Consider the following 14,276-nt stretch of genomic DNA (forward strand, 5'->3'; position numbering starts at 1 on the left):
TACACACACAAATTGACAAGGAAGCATTGCTGACAGTGAGCGCAGGCCATTATGAAAAAAATGGCTATAAGAAGTACTTGTTGAAAAATGGATATAACCAGTAATTGGCTTAAATGCTAGGAATGTAGATATGTAAACAACCACACTGTGTGAACATCTTTTGTACATCAAAGGATTTTAAAGTGCTTTTATCTGGCTACACTTGCATTTGCTAACAGTGTAGCAGCAATAGCACTGGACTGACAGACAAGAGATGCATATGAGTCATCTGTAAAATGAGAGGGCTGGACAAGATCAGGCATTCTTATCTTACAGTACATGATTTATGGATGGCTTTCAGGGTCTCTGGACACCATGAAGCCATCAACTGAATTTTGCACATGAGCATATACATTTTTATGGGGACAGTGTCTAGCTATTCTTAAGATTCTCAAAAGGTCCAGAACCCCCAAAATGATTTAAAAATTATGGACTGGACTATTGTGAAGGCTTCTCTCAGCTCTAAGAGTCTAAGGAAAACCAATGTCCCATGTCCTTTTCGGGTCTAACCTGGATGGGTCGTGTTATCTTTGTTTTTTTTAAAGCCAGGAGCCAGTGGTCCCTTTTTACCAACCTGCTCCTTCCCTAACAAAATGGGCCCCATTGTGCAACATTCTTCACTTGGTACAAACAAGACTATTTTTGCCCAGACAGTATGATTTAAGTTGTTTTAATGTAGTCTGCTATAAAAGTGGATGAAGACTTCTGCACGGTACATTTGGTTTTACAGATGTTAATAACTAGTTAGTGCTTGTGCTATGTGCTGCACATCATTATGACCTGTTGACCAGGAACAGCTCTCACAACATGGGTTAAGACTGGAACTGTGAATCATGGAACTTCCACTTAGCACACACACACAGTCTACAGCAAACTTAAATACTAATCTATAATACCTAACTGGATTATTTGATCCATTGCAGTATTGTGCTTGTTTATCTCAGAAGATAGGCAACTAGCAAAAATACACATTTCTTTTGCGCTTCCCCCACCCCCATATTACACTGTAAAAGTAATACATTATTCAGTGCACTTTCTAAGAAATAAACTTCCTTATAGTATCTCTCTCTATATATATATCTATGCCAAAACAAAAGAAGAGCACAATGCAACTTGTAAGATTACCATTTAAAGCAAGAGAGGTAACAATACTCTGGGATTATAGCCCCCTTTCCTGTTTAGAAAAGTTCCAGTTCATGTGACAATGCATGGGAATAAAATTTAATGCATGATTGCTCTGGGAAGTTTAAGATAACCTCTTTATCATTTGGTAGACATGCTAGGGCATTAACAGTATTTTCTTTTTTTTTTTTGATGTATTGGCTTTAGTCAAACCATAAGCTGTGCAGACACCAGTGTACTCCAGAGTGATTTATCTTGATTTCCGTCACCTGCTTTTCTCCCATCAACTCATACTGGGTTATGAGGAAGTAGGTTTAAATCGTAACAGGAGGTCATGCTGTGTTCTTCGTCACTCAGTTGAGTCCGACTCTTTGTGACCCCATGGACTGTAGCCCGCCAGGCTCCTCTGTCCAGGGGGATTCTCCAGGCAAGAATACTGGAGTGGGTTGCCATGCCCTCCTCCAGGGGATCTTCCCAACCCAGGGATCGAACCCAGGTCTCCCATATTGCAGGCAGATTCTTTACCAACTGAGCCACCAAGGAAGCCCTGCCTGCTGGGTAAAGTGTTGACTAGAAGAATGTATGTGAGACCTCTCCATCCTTGTGGACACAGAATCAGGTAACCACCATGTCTGAGGTGGACAGTCATACTCTAGGAAGTTTGTTGGTTGTGCTAGCCAACAAGTTGGAAAGCTTGGAGGCTTCTGTCCGCACAAACTCACTGTGATGGAAATGACAGAAGTTTCTAGAATGAAAGAGGCTGCAGTTCGGCAGCTTGTGAGCTAAATCCAGCTGCAGAATTGTTTAGCAGTATTTAAAAATATTTTGATCAGTTCTTGATATTTAAAAATGAGAATGTTTCTCATGAAAATTTGGATTTCATAAAAATCTTAGGAGCTGGTAATCCTGGTCCAGCATTCTTGCATAGCAGCAAGCAGCTGAAGCGGCACAGGAGGTGCCCTTTTCAGCAGGGCATGAGCACTTCACTTTGCTAGGGCTCTCACTGCTCCCAGCTGTTATATGTCATTTGAGTGAGTGACTGATTTGTTTTTCTCATTTATATAACCAGTTGAGCTTTGTGACACTGGGTTGGTTTGGCCTTGTCTTCATGATGCTAAAGACCTGATGTCATGTGAAATTTCCCCCTCCCCATGACAAGATTCCTTCTTTGATTGGGTCCCAGCTACGTCTAGTTGCTTTGGTAGGTAATCTTAACATGCATTTCTACTCATCCTTTACACTATATTGCAAACTCCAAAGATACAATCACACTAATATTTATGTGTTTAAGTGTGTGTATGTTAAACACGTAAAGGGGTGTGTATCTATACAGATATATGTATACTTTCATTTAGGTAAAAGTTAATTTGGTTCCACAGATACGGACACCAAGTGCTGGCAGCTTGGAGAATAAGTGTGTAACAATTTGCTAAAACCTGTTTAATTCTGACTTATAATATTACAAAGAGGGTGAACTTTAAGTTATTGCTTTTTGATTACAGAATAAAGATCTCATTCTGTTGCAAAACTTTTATACAGAATGAGTAACCATTTCCTATTCAAGTAATAGCAATTGGAATCAGAAATTCCTTACACAACAGTAGATGCCTGAAGACATTTTTGAAGGAGATGTGATTTCATTCTATTCAAGAACTTATGCAGGAAACTGGGAGTGATGAGGTTTTTCCAAAGTACAAGAAAATCAGCACCCCAACTGCTTAATGTTCAGGAGGGTTTCTCAAGGGCTCTATAAAGCTCACTTTGTGGTCAGTTTTCATTCACCTTTAGCATTCCCATTCTACTTATGCAGCCTTATTTCTGAACACAAAGCTTGTATTAAAACAGTAAAAGAGGATTAAAAGCAGTGTTGGTTTTTAACATTCAGAATTCACAGAGGATCTCATTTTTTTTTTCAGTTAAATGATCCATTCTGTGCTTTTGCTGCAGAATCACATTCATATGGCAGTCTAATTTCAGGCACTTTTAAAACATGTTCATCTGGAATAAAAAAATCTGCATGAACCACTTCCGCATAATTCAAAATGAGTGTTGAGTGATTCGAGTCCCCAGACAGCAAATCACAACCTGGTACTGAAGTTAGCTTTCTCCATCATAACGTGATGGTGACTGTGAAGCTTAGGTGTCTTTGAGGTGCCCTTCTAGCTTTAGCACAAAGATGGGAATCATAAAATTCCAAACTACTTAGTTTCTACTTATAAAATACAAAAAGGTGAAACACACTAAATGTATTATACAGACGGTTTCAGCTAAGATCAAAATAAATAACATGATCTGACTCAATGGTTTGACTCTTGAGCTCCTGGACAAAATCTGATGGAATGTCAAACGCAGAGACTCCCTCCTAGGCACTAGCTGCTGGTAGGCAAAAGTATCTCAACATCCTTGCCATTGGTGACAATAGCATTAGAAGAGCAGCTGCTGCCAAGGTCTTCTGCAGTGGCCAAAGAGGATGCCTGGGAGTGAGTTTTGGTCAGGGGCGTGGTAGTGGATGGAGAGGGAGTGAGGCCAGGCTTTTTGGGTGGGATGGGTGGAGGGTTTCCTCTCTCAGCTCTGGGGATGGTAGGGGACTTGATCCCTGGAGACAGGGGGCTCAGAGGACTGGACACCTTTCCTGGAGTAGGTGAATGGCTGGTGTCACCTCTCGCGTTGGCAGTGCTGGCCAGATTTCGGTAGTCTGTGCCAAAGGGAGAGCTGTTAGGAGACACGGGCTTGATTGGTCCTTGTTGGTTAGTAAATCTGGAGAGCACCTGAGTGACCGTGTTCCGGGCCAGCTGCTTGGCAGCAGAGTTGTCTATGAGGGTGGGGGACAGATCCCTGGATGGAGGGCTCTGCAGACCACTGGCTTGTTGGTCCTGATCTGCTTGGGACTGAAATTTGTGCCGAGCTGCATGGAACCGCTGGTTGATCCCTACTTGGTAGGATGACTGGTAGCCAGGGCTGCTGGCTGATGACCCCAATAAACGCTTAGTTAGTACTGGTGAAGAGCAAGGAGAGGATGTGAGAGAGGAAGAGGCAGTGCTGCTGGGAGATGGGGAGCTCCCACTGGAAGGCAGATGACTAGGCGCTGGGACTGGTGTCTCTATTCCCACAGGACACCCGCCATTCTCTACTGCTTTTTCTTGCGCCAATTCCACAGGCTTCTCTCGTGGAGGCACTTGGTTTTCTACATTGCTGCCTGCAATCAACTCCTTGGTAGTCTGCATTTCTGGGTCAAAATGTCCATTGGTTTTTGCATAAGAGTAAGTGGGAGTGGTGGGCCCAGGCAGCTCGGTGGTTGTCACCTTGGTCGTGCTGCTCCCATGTGTCTTCTCTGCCTGAAAACTCTCTGTTTGGCAAAATACAGACACTAGCACGGGCGGCTCAGTTACCGTGCCTTTAGACACAGTTACTGGTTTCTTCACTTGCTCGCTGGGGCCACTTTGCTGGTGCAAAGCCTCTAGATCCTTCACTACCTTCCTCAAACTCTCCATTTCTTCCTTCAGAGTTCTGGTCCGGTTCTCTTCTCGGTTCAGCTTTGCTCTCAGCTGTTCCCTTTCAATGTCAAACTCCGACAACTGCTTCTCCACCTGGGCCTCCGTCTGCAAGCCCCGCTTCCGCTCGGCGGCCAGCTCTTCCTCCAGCTTGCTCACTCGGCTCTTCTCCTTCTCCAGTTTCAGGCTCAGCTCTCCCGCCTTCTGGCCCTCCTCCGCCGCCTTGCTGGTGGCCTTCTTGCACTCACGGACCAGCATGGAGGAGAGCTGCTTGTGGCGGGAGCGCTCCTCTTCCAGCTGACTGGAGAGTTTCTTCTGCTCTTTTTCAAACTTTTTCACTTGGGACTTTTCAAATTCCAGCTACAAAAGAATGGCACCACACATCTTGATTAGAGTAAGGAAACAAAGAGACACTGACAACTGTTATCAAGTAGTGTATCAGGTTTGCTGCTCTCTGCAGGCACATGGGATTACCACACATGCCATGTGCTCACATCAAATATTTCTTAAGTATTACAACACCTAACATAAAAATGTACACATGACGACTTAATCTTGCTTTGATGATTTAGGAGGCACTTCTAGTTCTTACTGTCTAAGGGTTATTAGTGGGAATCTGAATCGTCATTGTGTTCTAGGTCTATGGAAAGTTCAGAGGATTAGAACCAATCAAAACAGAAAGCAGAAAGCCATATAAACTGGATTTTGTGATGAATGCTGATGAAAACAAAACCTTTAAAGCTTCAGTAATAATTCTTTCTGGTCTTAAAAACAAACAAACATAAGTAGCTGCATATGAATCATTCTTCTGCACAAATGCCATTGGCTTTAATCATCATCCCAACCCTACTTAAAGCACAAAATGAGAGGGAAAGGGTTTAAGGAACCCTTTTAGTCAGTGTTTTTCAAACTCTGAGACCCATTAATGGATGCAGAAACCATTTAGTGAGCCATTAAGAATTTGAACAAATGAAATAGAAGTGAAAATATCAATGTGTATTATAAGCAGTAAGGGTTATGTATGATTTCATGAGATTTTTGTTTCAAGCATATGATATATGTATATGTATTTGTGATGTAAAATGTATTTTTTACTAGGAGTCCTAAGTCAAAAAAAGTTTTGAAATCTCAAAGTTAGTATTGCCCAAAGTGTGTTCTATGGAACGAAGGTCCATAGCTGAATGATCTATGTTAACAGATTTTATGATTTGCTAAACACAGAATACCCTATATTGATCTAGAAGACTCACAGCATGCTTTGGCATACTACAAAGTCTAAATAGTTGAAGTTAGAAACCTCTTTGTGTGTTAGTCGCTCAGTCGTGTCTGACTCTCTGTGACTCCATAGATTGTAGCCTGTCCATGGAATTCTCCAGGCAAGAACACTGGAGTGGGTTGCCATTTCCTTCTCCAGGGGATCTTCCCGACCCAGGGATCAAACCCAGGTCTCCTGCATTGCAGGCAGGTTCTTTACCATCTGAGTCACCAGGGAAGCCTCTTTAACTTTGTTTAATACAGTAACTCCTAGAGTTATCTGACCACAAAGACCTTTTTTTTTTTTTTTTGAGTAACACCAATTTATACCCTGCAGAATAATCTTCAGGAAATGCTACTATAGGTAAATGCTGCTCCGAGCCCTTCCACCTTAATTACCTGTTGAGTCAGTCGCTCTCGCTCCTTCTCCAGCATGTAGGTGACATCATCGCCTTCAGCTGTGTCCTGTGCATGCCTTTGCCTTTCTTCTTCAAGGTCTAGGATTACCTTTAAGGAATTAAAAAAAAATCATTTCCAAATATAGGGAGTCACACTTAGAATACAATTTAACAGTAAGTGCCTATCTAGGCATCCAAGATCACATTCCATAGATACGTAAATAAGTAAGTAAATCTCAGTCAGGGCCATCAAGAGCACACTGTCTAGAAGGGTGAAAGATATGTGCTAGAAAAAAATACGTATGTACTTTACCTCACACAAAGTGGCATGGAAACAGAAAAGAGGAACTCATTAGCTGCAGGGACTGAAAAGGTTTCAGAGAATTAGTAAGTTTGGTGGGATTAGGGGACAGGTGTAGGTGATGAAGTAAGGCAGATTCATGGAAAGCTGAAAGCTGAGGCTTTCCCTGTGATGCTCAAATCACTGGAGGTACCAGAGAGTGAAGCCTGAAATTTAACATTTCAAAAAGGTGACATCCTAACTGTGCCTTGCTTAATTAATATATCCATCTTGTATACAGTTAGATAAGAAGTAAAAAGATTCTCTAGACTTCATCCTGCATACGAGAAGGCTCAATTATTGAGATCTGAAGTGGAGATTTTTCATAAGGCCTTTTAATTAACTGTCTACCCATTCCACTTACCCTGGTGGCAAGCAGTTAAGCCCAACTTTAAGGAGAGTACAGATTTAAAGGGGCACTTCCCCACATAACCCTGCCTACCACTGCATAATATTCCAATAATTATGGATTTCTTTGTAGCTTCTGCTCATGATTCAGAGGCGAGTTGGCCCAGACCTCCTCGAGCCAGAGCACTGTCATCCCCATGGCCATTTCTCATTGTTTCTCTTCACTAACAACTGTTATGAATGGAGAAAGAAGACTTTCTGGGACTCCTCTTTAAATACAAAAATGAAAACATTCTGGTGTATTTCCTTCTGGTTAAAAAAAGATTTTGGCTTCTCTCCAGCAAGTCTTCTAAAATTATAGAAATGGGATGAAAAGGAAAAAAACCCTAAAAAGAGAGACTTTGGCAGACAAATTTTAATATTCTGAAGAAAGAGTCTGGAGGGATGGTAACTACTTGGTACAAGGGAGGAAGCTGTTTTGCCCTGTAGGACCCCAAAGACATAGGGTACCTGCAGATGGCAGATACTGCAGAGAAGAGGTAAGGTGTAGGATGGAAGGCAAGGGAACTAGTTCCAGGTATATATTTTCAAGAGTTATCTGTCCCTTCAACCTGATTCCTGTACACAAAATGCCCAGCCAGGCATCTACTGCCCAGGAATACACCAGATGTTTATACTCTGAAGAAACAGAATGTGACAGCCTCCAGATTTGGTAATAACAGATATGACAGAGAATAAAGGTGAGGAAAGGGGATTATTTTTATTTTGGGAAGATGGCAGGGTGAAGAGGAAAGGAAAGTGGGGTGCTAATAAAATCCACATCTATAATAAAAGGAAGTAAATATAAGTGTCTAAAATTGATAAAGTGAGAGAGCAATATATTAGTTAGAAATATGGAAAAAATATATGGAAGTTAGCTAACAAAATAAACATTAAAAGAAGAAAAGTGGTTGTCTCTAATGTTGAAGAGGAGAGGGAATGGGAAGAGGTAGACTAGGGAACCCTATTTTTCATAATAAGCACAGTAACCATGTAACTGACTGTTTAAATCACTAATATGTCTAATAGCCAAAGTAGGTATTGTTAACAGCCCTGCCAAGGCACCAGGCTTAAACTGGCAATCTCTCAGGCAAACTGGGACTATATGCATGTTAATTATAAGTCTCTAGGTAGTATGTGATGTCTAATGAAGTCAATGTTCTACTTTGATAAAACACTTAAGAATAGACAGGCAGTGATTTAAAACATTTAATGCTATCTTACATTGCAATATAGTATTAGGAAATCTTGAAATTTTTAACTCTTCTTCTCCCCAATCACCTAGGACCATAAATAATTCCAACACTATTTCAACAGTGATAGCCAGTCAGCCCTTTAGTATCACTCAATTACTTTATGTATGAAATGGAAAACAGGCTTGCCTATTAAATAAAGAGATGTTGTATAGATTTTCTTATAATATTATGTAAAAGCCCCCAAATTTAGGCAACTAACCCTAACTCATTGACATCTTTTAAACTGGAGCATAAATGTCTTCATATTACTTCAGTCTAAACCAGAGGTTAAACTTTTCTGGGTCTTGGTCTTGGAGCAACTCTGAGAATTCTAGTAAGGATAGGGGAAAAAAAATTCATTTTCTATAAAATGCATAAACTTTTGCATTCATTGTATTTTCTGGGGGGTCACGGAACATCTGAGACCTGTTCGTGGTTAAGAACTCCCGTTCTGGCTTTTTGTTTGGACTCTGTGAAGGGAAAGAAAAATTGTGGGCAAGACCTAAGACCTTAAGCACTTTGTCAGATGCACTTTAAGCAGAGGACTCTCTAAAGCAGGTAACCATAAAGTAAACAAAGATCTATCAGACTGCAGCTGCTAACCCAAAATTTTTCTGAATAAAACACTTCCTACTAAATGCACTGATGTCCTCCCACCTTGTTGATATAAATCTAAACCAACAGTCCTTAAAAATGCATATTCTAGCCAAGCATCTTTTCCAGGCCAAATGTGAGCTATAAATGACGAGTCGGGGAATGAAATCACAAGCACTAGAAGAATTCCAATGAGATGAGGTAGAGGAAAGCACAGGTCCTATCTTAGATGCTGTAAGACCTGGAGACAGACAGACAGACACACACACATACACACACATTCCTAATACAGAACAGCTTTAAGGTAAACAACTGTAGGGACTGTTTATGGTTTCAGATGAGGTAAAATGCAATGAAACTCAAAACCAGAAATAAATAAAAATAATCCATTGGCTTGTATGTTTATAGTCAGGTAAATTCTCTCTCTGATACAGCATTCCCCAAATACCCAAATACCTATTAATCTTTCTATTTATCACTTAAGTAAGCAAATAGAGAACATTCTGTTCAGCTACAAGGCATGGTCAAGCCCCAGTTTGTTGCCAAAGTTTGGGTGATCAAGAGTTGAAAAAACATACCAAGTGTTTTAGAGTGTCATATCAAGAAGGAATGTCATCTAAAATAATGTGTCTGACATACTCCCTAAATTTAACATTTGGAATAAGCTTCATTTTTATCTCCTGGATCCTAGGTAAGCTACTTTTTTTTTGGACACCTGTGAGACCTCCCAGTTGAACTACCATGAGACCTGGCAGCTGACAGAGAAGTATCAGGCACTATTTAGAAAGCTGTCACAGGAGCCTGCGGGCTCGTGTCAGCCAGTCACCCACCTTGCGGTGTCGGCTCTCAGCAGCAGCCAGCTGCGACAGCATGCGCTCCTGCATGTTCTTGCACTGTTTCATCACCACCTTAAGAATTGAGAGCGGGTTGGTGCACACTGGCTGCTTCTCGCCATCATTCTTCTCTTTTAGGGTTTCAAAGTCTCTCTGGAGTGCCATTAAAGGATCACTGATGTTGTATTTTCCATAGCGTTCTTCAATGAAAGTATCTCTGTGTTGGGCCTGGGAAAAAAGGAAAAATAAGCATTTTGCTTTCAAACATTACTTAAGAGGGGATTTGCTAGCAGTTAGACATCAAAGGTGGTGGCGTTAGTGTGAAGTAACCTGTGGACTACAAATCAGACGGGCCATCTAAGTACAGACACAGCATCAGGACAGGGGCACAGCATACTAACGAGAACAAATACTCATACAGTGCTAATTACATGTTAGATGCTGCTCCAAGTGTTTAGATTCAGATTACCTTATTTAGGTTTTACTCTGACTTTTAAAGTAGTGCTATCATTTCCATTTTGCAGATGAGAAAATTACTATGCAGAGGTCAAGTGACTTGTTTCAGGTCACTCGGCTAGCAAGCTGTCAGAACTGGGACTTAAACCCAGGCAGCCTGGCTCTAAAGTCTGTGACCTGAACTGCCATGCTTACTGCCTCAGCTTATGAATGCTTATATTACCAACGGGTATAGCTTATCGTTCCTTGCTGAGTTGTGGCATTTGCATTTCTAAAATATGGTAAAGATAATATCTTTATGAGTTTACAGATTTAGAGACCTAACAAAGTGGCCACAGATAAGTAAAGGATGCTAAAAATAATTCTACATTATAACAGAGGACTGGTTGTGATTTCTCCACATAGAACTTCACTTGACTGCTGATGGGTCAAGAGGATGGAGGCTCTCAGCGCTAGGGGTGCAGACAGAATCCCTCCCTCTACCCCCTCTTCCAGCCTCCGTTTAGCTGCTATCTTTCATCTCCATTCTGTCCCCTTCAGGGCTCAGGGAACTTGAGCAGGGAATGTGGGCTGGTGCTTGGGGTCTGGCTGAGGGCTTTGGGCCTGGGCACCCAGTCAGATCAAACCATCAGGAAGGCAGTCGAAGGAGATTCTTAGGCTACTGTCTTGTCTCTGCTAGGAAAAATCTGAAGTACTGTTTCATTTGAGCATCATATATTACATAGAGGTGAACAAAGGACATTAATAATCACTTTAGTAAACAGACATTTAAATGTTTCCTAAGACATTTTACAAAAAAAAAAATGAAGTGTTCATAGAGGATTGAGGAAACTTCCTTAAAAGTCACAGCAAAGTACTGTATAATTTAAGCTTTCAAATGAAATCTAGTTACAAAAACTACTGTCATTTCTCAATTAAAAAAATTATTTTATCAGGAGCTATATATATATTTTTACTACCACTACCCACAAACGGGAACCCATTTGAAAAGAAAAATACACAATTCAATGACCATGCTTAAAAAACAGAACAAAAACCCTCAAGAAAATAAAGCAAACATGGGTTTCTTTGACACAGAAATAGGTTTCAGTGCTGAACATTTGATGCCTCCTCCTTCATTACAGACTGTCAAAGTTCAAGACTCAGTAATTAGCCTTGTGTTACAAATTTGTGTTGGTATTGGTTGGCAAATGCTTAAAGCAGAGTTAGAAGCCCTGGGTTTTACTTCTGGCTTGACTACAACCATATTAAGCAATGATGTTATTGGAGTATTTGGATAATATCTGTATACTAGAAGTTTGAAATTCATTTGTTGCTGTAAGTTACTGTTAACTAACCCCCTAACCTTATTATAAATATATATGTGTGCACATGTGAGCATGTAAATTAAAAGACAGAATCCTATTTTGAGGTCCAAATTAAAAAGAAAATTCTCAGTAAAATTTCAAAAATTTCAAAATCAAGTCCATTTAGGATGGAGAAAGACAAGACCAATTCCAAAACTGACTATCATCATCATCATTTTGGTTGTACCTTGTGGCATGCTGGGATATTAGTTCCCTGACCAGGGATTGAACCCATGCCCCCTGCATTGGGAGTTGGAGTCTTAACTACTGGACTGCCAGGGAAGTCCTATTATTTTTTAAAAAATCATAGCAAGAGTTGACAAAAAAGCTAATTTTAATTACATATATAAGAGCATTAATGTCAAACAAATGTGACTCATCAATGTTTTCATGAAGAATATCTTTTTCTTTTAAGTTTAGGTATAAAAACATGAGATTGATAACCCAGGATTCAATGAAAGTATCTATTTGTAGCTATTAATGTCCTACGGCAAATTCTTATTTAGCAAAACAGACAAAGGAAGCAAGAGAAAAAAGGGAAAAAAAAGTCTTTAAGGAGTTGAAATCCCACTTTTCTGTAACATCTTTTATTCATGATTACTATTTCTGTAAGATTAGCTATGGAAAAGAAACGATTATTGGCACTGAAATTGGTTTAGTAGGGCAAAAAGGAAAAAGCAAACTTGAATATTTTTATGACCTTTTCCTTTTCAGAACACCATGGAGAAAGCGGTATGGGAGAGCAGAGCTGGGAGTACAATTCAAGATTGATATGAGATCTGCTGAGAAGCTCCTCTCAGGTTTGAGTACATATTTAACTCACCCTTAAAAATATGACTTTTTAAAACCCACACCATTATTATCCTGTAGAATTAATAAGCATCACAGAGTTACAAGTAATGGATGCGGAGCTTCTGTGGTGAGGTCTCAGACTTCTCTGAGAATAGTTGTCAAGCTGTCTGTTTTCTCTTGAAGTATTTCACTGTAATACATAGTCACTTGCATAGTAATTACAAGTTATATAAAATTGGTAGCTTCAATATAAGTGAAAAGAATCTGTGAAATAATCGAAAAAAGGTGCCTTATCATTAAACAATTCTCTTAAGTACATTCTAACAAGGGCCCGAATATAGGAAAAGTGAATTCTGTATTTATTATACCAAACAGTAGATTGGAAAATGAGATGGAATATAGTATTTTCCAACCAACTTAATGTGTCAGTGAGGTGAACTGGATGGGTTACACACTTAACAACCTAAATAATAACAACAGAAATAAACAAAAATAGATGTTACGATTTGATAAATGAAAGAAGAGGTTTAGTGGAAGTATGTATGGTTATTTGGGCTTCCCTGGTGGCTCAGATGGTAAAGAGTCTGCCTGCAGTGTGGGAGACCTGGGTTCGATCCCTGGGTCGGGAAGATCCCCTGGAGAAGGAAATGGCAACCCACTCTAGTATTCTTGCCTGGAAAATCCCATGGATGGAGAAGCCTGGCAGGCTACAGTCCATAGACTTGCATAGTCAGACATGACTGAGCAACTTCACTTCACATGGATATTTATTCCTGTTTAACAAATTACCCCCAATTTAAATGTTTAGTGAACCATTTTTAATCTCATACAGTTTCTGAGGGTCAGGAATCTTGGAGGGGTTGAGGGCTGAGCTGGGTGGTTCTGGCTCAGTGTCTCATGAAGTTGCAGTCAAGATGCTGGCCAGGACTGCAGGCATCTGAAGGCACAACTAGGGCTGAAGGATCTACTTCCAAGCTTGGTTGTTGGGTTAGGCTTTGTCTCCTAGCATGTGCTGGCTTCCCACAGAGCAAGTGATGTGCGAAAGTGAGAGACAGATAGACAAAGACACATCAAGATGGAAGTCCCACTGTCTTATAACCTAATCTCAGAAGTGACTCCCCATCATTTCTGATGTGTTTTAGCAACCACACAGACCAACCCTGGTAAATGTGGCCAGTGGGGACTACATAATGGTGTGAATATCAGGAGCAGGATCACTGAGGGCCATCTTTGAAGCTGGCTATCAAGGTGAATGACTAGACATGCTACCATACCATTCACATTTCAGGTTAAAATTTAGACTTAAATACCTATTCTAAAAACTGTCAAGGCTGAGCTTTAATATTTTAATGATATCTCAGCTATTTTATAAGAACTTTAAAATGATCTAGATTTCACTTTTGGGGGGAAAAGATGAGGAGTGCTGCTAAAACCAGTCAGTTGCTTGCAATTTCATTATTTTCACTTTAGTGACAATATGTATTTTAACTGAACACAAATTCCTACATTGTCAGAAAACACAATGGTCTTTAATTCCAGACAACAATAAGTAATTGGCTTATCAGACAGATTCAATAATAGAGGATATTACTACAGCAGACAAAACATACTAGTCATCTATTACTCATTTATTTTTACTGTTACAGGCTGAATGAAACATGCCACTACTGAAAACTTGACACAAAGTAAGTACAATAAACATGAATTGATTTTTTCAATAGCTAAATTTAGAATACAGATTTTCCTTTATTTTACAGTCAGTGACTTAAACTCAACTCCACAGATTTAAGATTCTGTAAAACTGGATCAGGCTAGGAAATCTTCATTAAAAGCAAAACAAAATTCACCAATCCCAGATAACTCAAAAGTAACACATCACTAAAAATATATCAGGAACCTGGATAATCAATAACACTCTATTTACTTAGCAACCAATCTTCAACTAGTTTTGACATAATTATATAATGTGGTCAACTGGTATGTAACTCT

At 40.0% G+C, this 14,276-nt stretch overlaps 2 protein-coding genes across 6 annotated transcripts in view; one reads left to right on the plus strand and one right to left on the minus strand.

Moving 5' to 3' along the window:
• ST7L (suppression of tumorigenicity 7 like) overlaps positions 1 to 12,281 on the plus strand; it is a 141,236-nt gene extending 128,955 nt beyond the window's left edge. The window contains exon 15 of the mRNA XM_020871512.2: positions 12,210 to 12,281. Within this exon, the coding sequence (XP_020727171.1) occupies positions 12,210 to 12,266 (57 nt within the window). The 3' untranslated portion in view covers positions 12,267 to 12,281. The remainder of the gene's footprint in view (positions 1 to 12,209) is intronic.
• Positions 694 to 14,276, minus strand: part of CTTNBP2NL (CTTNBP2 N-terminal like) — a 57,110-nt gene continuing 43,527 nt past the window's right edge. For all 5 annotated transcript variants that reach the window (XM_020871504.2, XM_020871501.2, XM_020871500.2 and 2 more), the window contains 3 exons: positions 9,691 to 9,921; positions 6,306 to 6,413; positions 694 to 5,012 (listed from right to left, as the gene is read on the minus strand). In XM_020871504.2, the coding sequence (XP_020727163.1) occupies positions 3,531 to 5,012; positions 6,306 to 6,413; positions 9,691 to 9,921 (1,821 nt within the window). In that variant the 3' untranslated portion in view covers positions 694 to 3,530. The remainder of the gene's footprint in view (positions 5,013 to 6,305; positions 6,414 to 9,690; positions 9,922 to 14,276) is intronic.

The sequence above is a fragment of the Odocoileus virginianus genome, unplaced genomic scaffold (genome assembly GCF_023699985.2).
Source record: "Odocoileus virginianus isolate 20LAN1187 ecotype Illinois unplaced genomic scaffold, Ovbor_1.2 Unplaced_Contig_8, whole genome shotgun sequence".
Taxonomy (NCBI): Eukaryota; Metazoa; Chordata; class Mammalia; order Artiodactyla; family Cervidae; genus Odocoileus; species Odocoileus virginianus.